Source organism: Prunus dulcis, chromosome 5 (genome assembly GCF_902201215.1).
Source record: "Prunus dulcis chromosome 5, ALMONDv2, whole genome shotgun sequence".
In the NCBI taxonomy this organism is placed as follows: domain Eukaryota; kingdom Viridiplantae; phylum Streptophyta; class Magnoliopsida; order Rosales; family Rosaceae; genus Prunus; species Prunus dulcis.
Genome location: NC_047654.1, coordinates 2582121 through 2594825, shown reverse-complemented (window position 1 = coordinate 2594825; position 12705 = coordinate 2582121). Strand labels below are relative to the sequence as shown.

At 36.2% G+C, this 12705-nt stretch overlaps 1 protein-coding gene across 1 annotated transcript; it reads left to right on the top strand.

Annotated features, from left to right (window-relative positions):
- Positions 1–284: 284 nt before the first annotated feature.
- Positions 285–3091, top strand: LOC117629376. Its single transcript, XM_034361937.1, has 3 exons — positions 285–697; positions 1456–1632; positions 2662–3091. The coding sequence occupies exons 1-3, from the start codon at positions 632–634 to the stop codon at positions 2869–2871; spliced, it is 453 nt and encodes a 150-aa protein (XP_034217828.1). The 5' UTR covers positions 285–631; the 3' UTR covers positions 2872–3091.
- The last annotated feature ends 9614 nt before the right edge of the window (positions 3092–12705 follow it).

Below are 12705 nucleotides of genomic sequence, written 5' to 3'. Positions count from 1 at the left end.
TTTTGAAAAATGACAAGTAACAAATTTCGAATGAGAGTATCACAAATTAAGGGCTCGTTTAGATTGTTTTTTTATGAAGCATTTTTATTATAAAGACGTTGAAATTTTCATAAGAAATTGGTAAATGGGTCTCATTCTTGTTCGGACTGACTTTCCTTGTGGTGGGGCAGAAAAAATATTCTTAACCACTTGAGTTGTAATTCCCGTGATTTCTCCATTTCATGATTCTCTAACACTTTGTTTCTTCTCGTTCACAGCCATTTATCTACTGACTGCAAAGCAAATAACTACAGCAAGACAAAGGGAAATCTCAAACGGACAAAACCCATTACGCCAAGCAACCTCACCTAATCTGCCTTAAAATATATATATATATATATATATATATATATATCTTACGGTACCCGAACTTTCTCTATCCATCACTTTCTCTAGAAAAGGAACAGAAACAAAGATTGAAACACCGGTCGAGCATCATTTGGGTGTATGTACTCTAGAGAGAGAGTTGAGACAGAGAGACAGAGAGACGGAGAGACGGAGAGACGGAGAGAGAAAGTAGTTGGTTGGACAAATAAAGCTAATATCATAACACCGTTTCGTGTGAATTTAGTTTTGCTAAAGTAAAAGAACTATGGTGGGTATTTTCTCAAGGTTCTCTGTCAGCAGAGCTGCTCATCGACGTACCCAGAGTGCCATTGTAAGAACTCTTCTCTTCTGCTCTCTCTTTTATTTTCAATAATTGGCTTGTTCTTCAAAATGTTTGATTTTGCACTTTTTTAGATGTGTTCTTTTATTTGCAATCCTCTGATTGTTGTTCCTTTTGCTGGGTCTGTAATCGTTTTGAGATAGTTATTAGATATTTTAGATTGTCTTATTTTGACTGGGGTTGAATTTTTTTTTTAATTGCTTCTATAATTTGTGAAATGGGGTTTGATTTAGTCTTCTGTTGTGGAACTTTTCTCAGGATCTGACCATTTCTTTTGGTTTTGGATATGTTTATTTTGAAATACCATTTCTTCAAATTCGACTCTTTTGGTTTTGGGTTATGAACCCTTTGATCTTGAAATATATTGATTAGTTTTTGCAAAGCTACTGTGTCAGCTGTTTGTTGAATTTCATTATTCTGTTATTTATTGAATAAATCATATGACTGATGATTTCTGTTTGACTGATTGGGGATAAATCTTTGTTACCATCAAGGCCTGTGATTAATTTAAGTGGTTTGCTTTCTTCTTATTGGTATTGACCCTCTTTTTCTTTCTTTTTTTTCCTTTTTTCTTTGGTTGTGCAAAGTCAATTTACAATGTTCTGTGAGTTACATTGAATTCCTTAACAGCAACAGATTTTCTGACAGATTTAAATTCGGCCGCTTGCTGATTGTGCTACACATTGCAATGGAATTTATGGCTTTGATACGTGCATTCAGAATTTCGTGTAATTTGCTATCTGTTGCAGGATGATAGGGAAGTATTGCCCCCAAATTCAGAGGGTACAGGTTCAGCAACTGCCCCCATCACCGCTTCTCATGGGATTGAGGTAGCGGTAGAGTTTAAGCCAGTTGAACATCCAATCGAGCCTCTCAACAATGATAGACCAATCCAGTGCCCGTTACCTGAACCTTCAATTCTTAATGTAAGATAAAATCCTGACTTCCATTAAAGAATTTTTTGCTTTATAAGTTAGCAATATAGGGTGCTAGAGTTGGTTTGGATGGCATGAAGTAGAAATTGATTTTCTTAACTGCGTCAACTATGATTACCAATAAGCTGCTTCCGGATGACATTGCATGTTGTCCAAGTAGGTTTGATGGTAATAATTGAAGTCAGTCTCTATTTTGTGCTGATTGGATTAGATGACAACCTTGGCTGCCTGAGCGTTGAAATTTTTTTCAGTGTTAGATTCAGGATATGTTGTTTAAGGTTATAAAAGTTTCCAACTCTGATCCCTATGTATGTGGTGATACTAAGACATTATGTGGCTTGCAAAAATGTGTCATGATGCTATATGTATGTATGGAAGACGTAGATTCCTTTATTCTTGAAAGTTACAATTAGAAAAGAATGAAAATATTTCTCTGTCCTTGAAAATCACACAAGAAGATTTCTGTGAAGCAATCCCACAAAGATATTTTGTTCCAAGACCTGTTTTTTTTCGTGTTACCTAGCAAACCTTACTCGTTTATTTTGTAGTTTAAGTATCTGGATTGCCATACCTTATGTCAGATGTACAACTGTAGTATTAATTTAAGTGCTGCTGGGTAAGGTTTGCTTGAAACAATTACGTTTGGTATGGCGGAACCATGTTGAGTGTTTTTCTGTTGATGTTTTGTCACTAGCTTCCAACATACGGTAGGACAAAGAAGTGCCTAGAAGAAAAACTTTGTGCCTATTTGAGAGAGGGTACCGAACAGTTTCTCTGGCCATACCGGCAGCTGTGAAGTCTTTGGTCTTTGCCATTTTCTGTGGATTTATCGGATAAAGTGTGTTGTATATAAGCATTGACTTCTCCTAATCACATGCTTACCATTGGATATAAATGTAGAAGTGGTGTGGATATAAATGTAGAAATGGCTTAAGATTGCCATTAATTTATTTATATTTACTCAAAAATTTTTAATTGTTGTTATATATAGAATGCTGATATAGCTTCTTTGACCTTCAGGATGGGAGACTATGGAAGGAGCGAGTATCAGCAACTGTGCCAAGGAGAGGTGACTTGCCAGTGATGAAGGAAGGGGGATCTATTGATTCTGAAGATTCTGGGACAAAACCAAGACAAAAACGAACCAATCGCATGATTTTACCCTCTCTTAGTGCCCCTGAACATAACCTTCTCAATCTCCTAGAAGAATGTAATGCATCTGGCATTTAAACTCCGGTAAATTGTTTCATATTTGGACCTTAATGGTCTTAAATTTACCATTTCATTCTCGCTCTCACTGTCACTACCATTGCTCTCGTATTGTATAATTTTAATTTTCTGTTTTTATAGTTTTGCCTGAATATATATATTTCTTTATGTATCATGACAATAATGTCAGAGTTGCACCTTAAGAATGAATGCAATCTAGCCATGTTCTCAGAATTTCATATTTCTTACAGCAGCTTTATTTCTTGTGCAATTGTACTAGGAGATGTGGATCTGTAAGTAGATAGTTCTGCAGTGCCAGCTGCTTGCATGATAAAGATGACAAGTATCACCAAATTGCATCCGGAGTTTGATTATGTTCTGTAATGAAATATAAGTTGTAAATACCCCACCTTACTATTTGTGGATTAATTGCTGATTGGGCCTGAAATTTGTGCGCCAGCCCAAAATAAACATGGGCTTTGCTTCCCAAAAGGTGTTGGGCTTTGTTTACCAAAAATGGTGAATGACCCATACTATTCAACAAAAGAGGGATTAAATTAAATAAATTAGTTGATCCCAAGAAACAAATTATTTGAATTAGTTGATCCGAAGTTTACAATTCTTAACTATTAAGGTATGTCAGAATGACACCTCACCGTTGATAACTAGACTCCAAATAAATTTGATGACCATGAAAGCTGGAAAGTGAAGTCAGACTTGTTTTAGTTGGAAATCACAGCTACTTATTACAACATCGCCGGATTTCTTGCGACTACCAGGATATTTGTATTTATGGGACTAACGTTGGAAGAACCTAGGCATTATTGTTCACTTCAGTTCAATGTTTTTGCAAAAAGAACGATTAGGAGACATTTAAGAACATTAATGAACAAGGAGCCAAAAATCATCAAAGAAACTGGCTAACAATCTTTTACCACTCGTGCATTGACGAGGGATTAATCCAAAACCGAAAATATCCAAGACTTTTCATCATCACACTTTCTCCTATAAATACAAGAATACCTGGACTAGAGAACGAACACCCAACCAACCAACCAATCAAACAGAAACCCAATACAAACAATCAATTCAAAACTTACCAAAGATCATACGATTTGGCAACAACCAAAAGCAAGCAAGCAATCTTCTTCAGGAAGCAATTCGGCTCAAAGAAAAGCTGAGACAGTCAATGAGAAAACAAGATTTCTTTTGCAATCCAGACAAGGTATTCCAATCAGAACTCAAAAGAGATTAATTTCCCTTACAATTTGGTTTCGCAAATTAGATAAAGCAAGCAGAAGTCAGGTATTTTATCATATGAAAAACTCAACAAAATTAATAAAGACATCTTAATGTCTTAAAATTGTCTAAAAAACTATCAGATCACTCAAAATAAGTCAGAATAGGTACTAGCCTGTAGTTCTGCTCACTTTTTCTGCCTCCACACGGCTCAACTTGTTTATAGCTCTGCCAATCTCAACATTGGTATCGATTTCCAGCTAAATCTCTATTGGTTGAAGGTGCTGACGTGCAATTCCAGTGTAGAAGCATCTAGTCCAAGCAAAAGAGATCCAGTCCAGCCTAATCTCAAATCATCATGGTGATGGTATTTTAAAGCATAAGTCAAAATCTAAAACTTTGAGGCCTATCTAGACTTAGCAATTTATTTTATGCTTTGCGTTCTAGGCAGTTCTGCTTGGACTAGTTTGTTATATCCTTCATAAATTCGTGTATTTTGCTTTACTTACCATTTTTATTTAGATAAATTGTGAAGTCCTCACTAATCTAAGGCATAGAACAGAACTTGGGAGGTTTCCCCACCCAAAATCACAATTGTTTGTTTAAAGTCTATTACTTGGGGCACACGTATATAAAATCATTCAAATATGTTAGAGTTTTAATTGCTAACAATGGCAAGCTCACATAAAAGAAAGTTGATTCTCGAGACCATTAATGGTCAATAGGTCAATGGGGAATTTTACTTAGCTTTCAACATGCTCAAATATAAAAGGGCAAACAATTTGGCATGCTCGATGGGGTATCTAGATAAACATATTTCTGACAACCATTGTTGGTATATGAATACAGGAAGAACAAGCCAAAATCCACGATTAGCTATAGAACTAGGCAAAGCATCGCTCCAACCAGAGCCATAACAAGTTTATTCAGATAAAAGTGATGCAAGAGGTTCAGGTCAAGGAAGCACTTCTGCAAGGAATAGGTGAACTCATGCTACAAACATCCAGTTTGAGCGCATCCAAGAACATATGGAATAGTTAGATCTTCCATATGGAACTCCTCCAGGGCTGGAATGGCCATACCAACCAGATCCTTTCATTCAACAAACTTTTGGAATGCCTAAGTTAGCAGAAGCTCATCCTGAACAAGGGGTAGCAATCGTTTCAAACCAAGAAGATCCTGTCCAAAATGAACCTCATCCATCTCCTCGGCCTGCAGGAGTTGCACTGGTTTAGCCCCAACAAGTTTAGATTGAAGGGGCTAATCCACCTCCAGTTCAACATTTGAATAACGAACCCCTTGTTTTTCTTAAGCCATAAGAGCAAGCAGTTCCATAACCAGCTCCAATGGTCCCATATAGGCCTCAAAGGCTAGATCTTAACCCATTTGCTCCTTTCCTATGAGGTAGAAGGGGAAGAGGAGGTGCTAATCATTTCTATGAAAGGAATAAAGCCGGAGGAGGTGATTGGAGAAATAATAATGAATTTGAAGAGGAATTAGAACAGAGGGAATACGTTATTCCAAGACCTCTCAGAATTGATCCAGCAAGGGTTGATCACTTTCAACCACCACAAATTCAGAATCCACCCCTTATCAATGCTCCCAATGACATGGGGGTATTAAAAAGAATGATCAAAGAAATGGTAGATCCTGAAGCAAGGAGAGGAGAAAGGCCCATTTACAGGAAACCTTATGCAGCCTACATCAATCAAATGCCTTTGTCTCCAAGGTTTAAGGTGCCAAATTTTACTTTGTTTAATGAAGAAGATAGATATGCCCCATATGCTGAACATCTAGGTAGGTTTTATATTCAGTGCATAGTTATAGAGAACAACCCCTTATTAAAACTCAAACTTTTTGGGAATTCTCTCTTGTCAAGCCTTGTATTGGTATACCAACTTGCCACCCAATTCTATCCATACTTGGGAACGGATAGAGAATGCTTTTCATGATTACTACCATAGAATCCAGCCTAAAGTCACCATCAGTGATCTAATTGCACTTAAGCAAAGTGAGAATGAGTCAGCTCAAGACTTCATTACCAGGTTTAGAAAGTTGAAAATGAAGTGCAAAATACCTATAGAAGAAAAACACTTTATCCAGATGGCACAGACATCTCTGAGGATTTCCTTGAGAAAGAGATTCGAAGTAGTAGTGTTTAGAGACTTGACAGAACTGGCAGATAAGGTCACCAAGTATGAAGAATTATTGAAGGAAGAACAACATAAGAGGAATGCTTTTAAAGGTACATACTATAGGACCCCTTCATCTTTAGTACATGTGGTAGAGATAGAGTCAGAAGAAGAGCTAGAGCTAGAGGAAACTATGGTAGTTATGGCAGAATTGGCTAAAATAAAAGGTCCTATAAGCTGTAAAGCTTTACTCAAGCCACCAAAGGATCAAAAACCACCACATTTCACTGGAGGTTTCATTCCGAATAAACAGCCAGCAAACAAAGTGTATTCTTTTAGTTTATCGAAGTTGGACACTTTGTTTGATGAAATGTTGTCTCAAAAAGCTATAGATACACCACCTGGACACAGGTTACCGAAGGCCAAAGAGGTGAAGGGTATAACTATTAGAATTACACTACCAATAGTTGTGTCATTTTCAGGGATGTTGTCCAGGAAGCATTAGCCTCGAGAAAATTAAAAATAGTTGAGAAAGCTCCTACGATTGATACAAATCCTTTTCCCAAACCTCATATCAATATGGTTAATCTAAATTGGCCAGAGAAAGATAAAAGCAAGTTGACAATGGAGATAGGTCCGAGTCAAAACAGGAGAGTTATCAAAGAAGCTCTGATTAGACCAAAGGCACCTATTATGTATGGAGTTGTTCTTTGTAGCAAATGTAGGTGTAAATGTGAGCTGAAGATAGCCATAAAAGGACAAGTGTTAGATGAGCATTTATCAAGGAAGAAGGACAGTGCCCTAACAAGGTTATTCAAACCATCTAAAGAGGTCCATCCAGTACAAGAAAGGTAAGAATCCAACATCTTCAGTAGGATTAAGCCAGCACAGTTACAGGAAAAACTAGAGTCCAGTGTTTTTAAAGGCCATAGTAGAGGTCGTGGAAGAGGAAGAGATTGAGGGCATGATAACCATCGATCACTTGACAAAGAATCAAGGTTTGCCAAATCAAACATTGGTTGTTATCGCTACCACAAGTATGACCATTTTCAGTATGAATGTATAGAAAAGAAGGAAAAGTCTAACTTTACAGAAATAGAAGATGAGCTGCTCTTGATGGCGTTCCTTTAAAAAAAGGAAGTTGCAACTCTTGACAGAGAGGAGTCTAAATCGTATTTGTGGTATTTAGATTCTGGGTGCAGCAATCATATGTGCGGTAATAAGTCCCTTTTCTCTGATTTTGATAAAACTTTTAAAAAGACTGTGAAGCTTGGTAACAATTCTAATATCTATGTTATGGGAAAAGGGAAATATCAGATTTCAGTTGAGTAATAACATTGTGCAGACAATTTCTAGTGTGTTCTATGTCCCAGAATTGAAGAGTAATCTTATTAGCATGGGTCAGTTGCAAGAGAAGGGCTGTACCATCATTATTCAAAGAGGATGTTGTAAAATTCAACATCCTGAGAAGGGTTTGATTGTAGAAGTCCACATGACAACAAATTGAATGTTTCCATTGCATATTTAGAATAACATTAAGAATTGTCTCTCTACGAAGGTGCAAGAGTCAACATGGTTGTGGCATTACCATTATGGGCACTTAAATTTTATTGGGCTAAGAACATTCCACCATAAGCAAATGGTGACAGTTCTCCTTATGATCACTCCCCCATCCAAAGTTTGTGAAGATTGTGTTGTTAGCAAAGGACACTGTGATGAGTTCCCAAAAGGAAAGGCTTGGAGAGCTCATAATTTGTTGGAGTTGATGCATATTTTGACATTTTTGGTCCCATCACACCAGTATCAAATGGTAAAAAGAAATACTTTGTTTCTTTTATCGATGAGTTTAGCTGGAGAGCATGGGTGTATTTTTTTGCAAGAAAAATCAAAGGCTTTTAATGTATTTAAAAGCTTCAAAGCACTTGTTGAGAATGAAATTGGAAGAACCATTAAGAATTTTCGAACTGATCGTGGTGGAGAATATTGTTCAAAGGAGTTTGAAGATTTTTTGTGTTGAGCAAGGCATTATAAGGCAATTACAGCTACATATATACCTCAGCAAAATGTTGTATTGGAAAGAAAGAATAGAACCATTCTCAACATGGTTAAAAGCTTGCTGGTTAAGGGGAGAGTTCTGAAGAAATTATGGCATGAGATGGACTAAGGGAAGTCCAATCAATCCTGATAAACAGGTTTGTTCAAAGAAATTGTCTCATCATCTGGAACACATCTCCCCAAGTAAGGTTTAAGTCGTTGGCCATTAACTTTAAAAATATTTCCATTCTTGGAATCCTCAACTTCAACAGTCCCATATGGGAAAACTTTTTTGACAATGAAAGGCTCTGTCCATTTAGTTCTTAATTTTCCAGGAAACAAATGAAGTCTAGAATTATACAAAGAACAAGTTGAGAAGGCTCAAAATTTTTCCTCAAAATATTTTTATCATGAAAAACTTTAGTACGTTCTTTGTAAATTCGTGAGTTCTCATATGCATCACTCCTGACTTCCTCAAGTTCATTCAATTGGAGTTTTCTCAAGGTACCTGCATCTCCAAGACAAAAGTTAAACAATTTGATAGCCCAATATGCTTTATGTTCTAATTCAACAGGTAAATGATAAGGTTTACCATAAATTAGCCTATATGGGGACATACCAAGAGGTGATTTGTATGTAGTACGATATGCCCACAAGGAATAAGTTAGTCTTAATGACCAATCCTTCCGGGTTGGATTCACCGTCTTTTCCAAAATTTGCTTGATTTCCCTGTTTGCAAGTTCTGCTTGGCCATTTGTCTATGGATGGTATGTAGTGGAAATCTTATGGGTTATCTCATATTTTTTCATCAAAGCTTCAAATGGTCGGTTGCAAAAATGTGAACCTCCATCACTGATGATCGCTCTAGGAGTACCAAACCTGTACAATACATTTTCTTTCAAAAATTTCAAAACAGCTTTATGATCATTCTTTTGACATGGTATGGCCTCAATCCATTTGAAACATAACCCACATCAACAAGGATATATAACCAAAAGATGGAGGAAAAGGACCAATAAAATCAATGCTCTAACAGTCAAAAATTTCAATAATTAAAATTGGGTTAAGAGGCATCATATTACATAGAGTAATTTTTCCCAACTTTTGGACAAGTCTTGCAAAATTCATACACATCTTTGAAAAGTCTAGGCCAATAAAAACCACATTGAAGAATTTTGGCTGAAGTCTTTTTGGAAGAAAAGTGACCTCCACAAGCCTCAGAATGACACTAAATATTTTATCATCAGGAACACATCTACGGATTACCTGATCGGGACAATATTTGAAGAGATACGGGTCATCCCAAAAGAATTTTCTCACCTCAACCATAAATTTCTTTTTCTCTTGTGAGGTCTAGTGAGGTGGGATAAGACCTGTAGCAAGAAAATTCACAATGTTAGCAAACCATGGCAATTTAGAAACAACAAAGAATTGTTCATCAGGAAATGAATCTTTTATAGGCAAATATTTAGAAGGCTCCTCAAAAGATATCCTAGAAAGATGGTCTGCAACAACATTCTCCACTCCTTTCTTGTCCTTGATTTTAAGATCAAATTCTTGGAGAAGCAAAATCCATCTAATTAATCGTGATTTGGCTTCCTTCTTTGTCAATAAATACTTCAAGGCCGAATGATCTGTAAAAACAACAATTTGTGAGCCCAAAATATACGACCTAAACTTTTCCAGTGCAAAAAATTCAGCAAGCAATTCTTTTTCAGTTGTAGTTTAATTTTCTGTGCACTATTCAAAGTTCTGCTTACGTTGCAGATAACAACAGGCTTCTTGTCTTTTCTTTGGCCTACCACTGCCCCATAGCACCATCACTAGCATCACACATTATTTCAAATGGCATGGACCAATCTGGGGGTTCCATTATAGGAGTTGATGTTAGCATTTTAATCAATTTCTCAAATGCTTCTTGACATGCATAATTCCAATCAAATTTAGCATCTTTCTCCAAAAGATTATTCAATGGCCTTGCAATTGCACAAAAATTTTGTATGAATCTCCGGTAGAAACCTGCATGTCCTAAAAAAGATATAATATCTTTACCAGTTTTAGGAATAGGCAGATTAGCAATTAAATCAATTTTTGACTTATCCACTTCAATTCCTTTGTGAGAAACAATGTGTCTAAGTACTGTGCCAGATGTGACCATGAATTGGCATTTCTCCTAATTAAGCACCAAATTTTTTCTTTACACCTGATAAGAACATTCTCCAAGTTAGATAAACAATTAGAAAATGAATCACCAAACACAGTAATATCATCTGAATATTTTTCTACCATGTCACTAAATATGCTTATCATGCAACGTTGTAATGTAGCTAGTGCATTGCAAAGACCAAAATGCATTTTTCTAAAAGTGAAAGTTCCAAATAGGCAAGTAAAAGTTGTTTTTTCTTGATCTTCTAATGAAATCTCAATTTGATAATATCCTGAATAACCATCTAAAAAACAATAATACATATGCCCTGCAACTCTTTCCAAAATTTGGTCAAGAAATGGTAAAGGAAAATGATCCTTTCTTGTGACTGAGTTCAATTACGATAATCAATACACATTCTCCATCCAGTAGTGACTCTAGTTGGTACCATTTCTCCATTATCATTTTCAACTACTGTGATTCCTGATTTTTTAGGAACAACCTGTGTAGGACTCACCCATTTGCTATCAGAAATTGGATATATGATACCTGCATCCCAAAGTTTAAGTACTTCTTTTTGTACAACTTCTTTCATTGTTGGGTTAAGTCTACATTGAGCCTGCCTAACTGGTTTGGCATCTTCTTCAAGAAAAAATTGGTGTGTGTAAACCAAAGGACTAATACCTTTAATATCAAATAAAGTCCATCCAATAGCAGTCCTATGATCTTTCAAAACTTTACGTAACATACCTTCATGCAAAATCTCTAGTTTAGAAGATATTACCACAGGATAGGTCTCATCCTCTCCCGAAAAAGCATATTTAAGTCCAACAAGAAGAGGCTTCAATTCATATTTTGGGGCTTCTTCTCTTGATGATTTTGTCTCATCTCTCATAGTTGGCAGCTCCTCATCTTTTGGTATCCAACCATTATGTTCTTTTACCTGCGCAGAATCCAACAAAGAACGAAGATATTGTACTTCAAAATCTTGTGCAAAATTACAATCCCCATTTACTAAACAAATTTGCAATGGATCAGAAGAAAAAGAAGAATTAAAGCAATTTTGAACAATTGTCTCGATCATGTAAACTTCTTTGTCGACATCTTCATTGTTTGCGGGCTGCTTGCATATGTTGAATATGTTGAGCTCCAATGTCATGTTCCCAAATGATAGTTGCATAAGTCCATTCCTGCAATTTATGTGAGCATTAGATGTAGCAGCAAATGGTCTTCCGAGAACAACAGGAATTTGAGAATTAGAATACACAACTGGTTCAGTATCCAAAACTATAAAATCAACTGGAAAATAAAATTTGTCTACCTAAACCAGCACATCTTCCACCATACCTCTTGGGATTTCGACTGAACGGTCAGCCATTGCAATGTTATTGAGGTGGGTTTTAATTCACCAAGACCCAATTGCTCATAAACCGAGTAAGGCAATAAATTAACACTAGCACCCAAATCCAATAAAGCTTGTTCAATGCTAAAATTCCCAATAATACAAGAAATTGTGGGACAACTTGGATCTTTGTACTTGGATGGAGTATTAGTTTGAAGAATTGCACTTACATTTTCAGTTAAAAATGCGGTCTTATCAGCATTGTGCTTTCCTTTGATAGTGCATAAATCCTTTAAAAAATTTGAATATGAAGGAATTTGTTTTATAGCATCCAAAATAGGTATATTGATTTTCAGTTGTTTAAAAAAACCTCCAAAATTTTAGGATTTTGATTTTTCTTTACAGCCTTAGGGTAAACAATGGGTTATCAAATAGGTGGGCTCATCTATTGAGAAAATATTTGTATGGAAATGGAATAGGTACATGGCGAGAACAAGCATTCAGAGGTTACTTGAAGACAAAGGCTAGATGATTTGGTTTTGATTCTCCTACCATCAATGGGATCTGAGTCTGACTAAGTCTTAGGGAATTTTTTTTCCTATAAAAACACGTGAAACATCAAATGTAGGACATCGCAAGCCCCAAGACTTGAAAGAAGAGTAGGAAGTGCGAGAATTAAACTCTCAATCTCTAGCATAGCTGACAAATATCACAAAGAGGGGTCTCAACCACTGCTAATAAGAGAGAAAATCAGTTGCTAGATCAATTTCTAGTATGTCGATGTGTAGAGATATCATGAATTTGGGAAAATCCTAATCAATCCAAGAGAGGCATGGATACAAAGGAAAGCATGGAGAAAATAAAAAGGAAAGTAAATCTAGAGTGGCCTTTGTAATGTAAAGGATGGTTTCCTATTCTATATTGTTTCCCTTTTTTCAGCCATGATCGTTGATGGAAGGAAT

What these genes read in the sequence shown, in the direction of transcription:
- LOC117629376 (XM_034361937.1), top strand. Translation starts at nt 632, where the DNA reads ATGGTGGGTATTTTCTCAAGGTTCTCTGTCAGCAGAGCTGCTCATCGA. An exon ending in GACGTACCCAGAGTGCCATT is followed by an intron (nt 698 to 1,455) that starts GTAAGAACTCTT and finishes TATCTGTTGCAG; the next exon opens with GATGATAGGGAAGTATTGCC. An exon ending in CTGAACCTTCAATTCTTAAT is followed by an intron (nt 1,633 to 2,661) that starts GTAAGATAAAAT and finishes TTTGACCTTCAG; the next exon opens with GATGGGAGACTATGGAAGGA.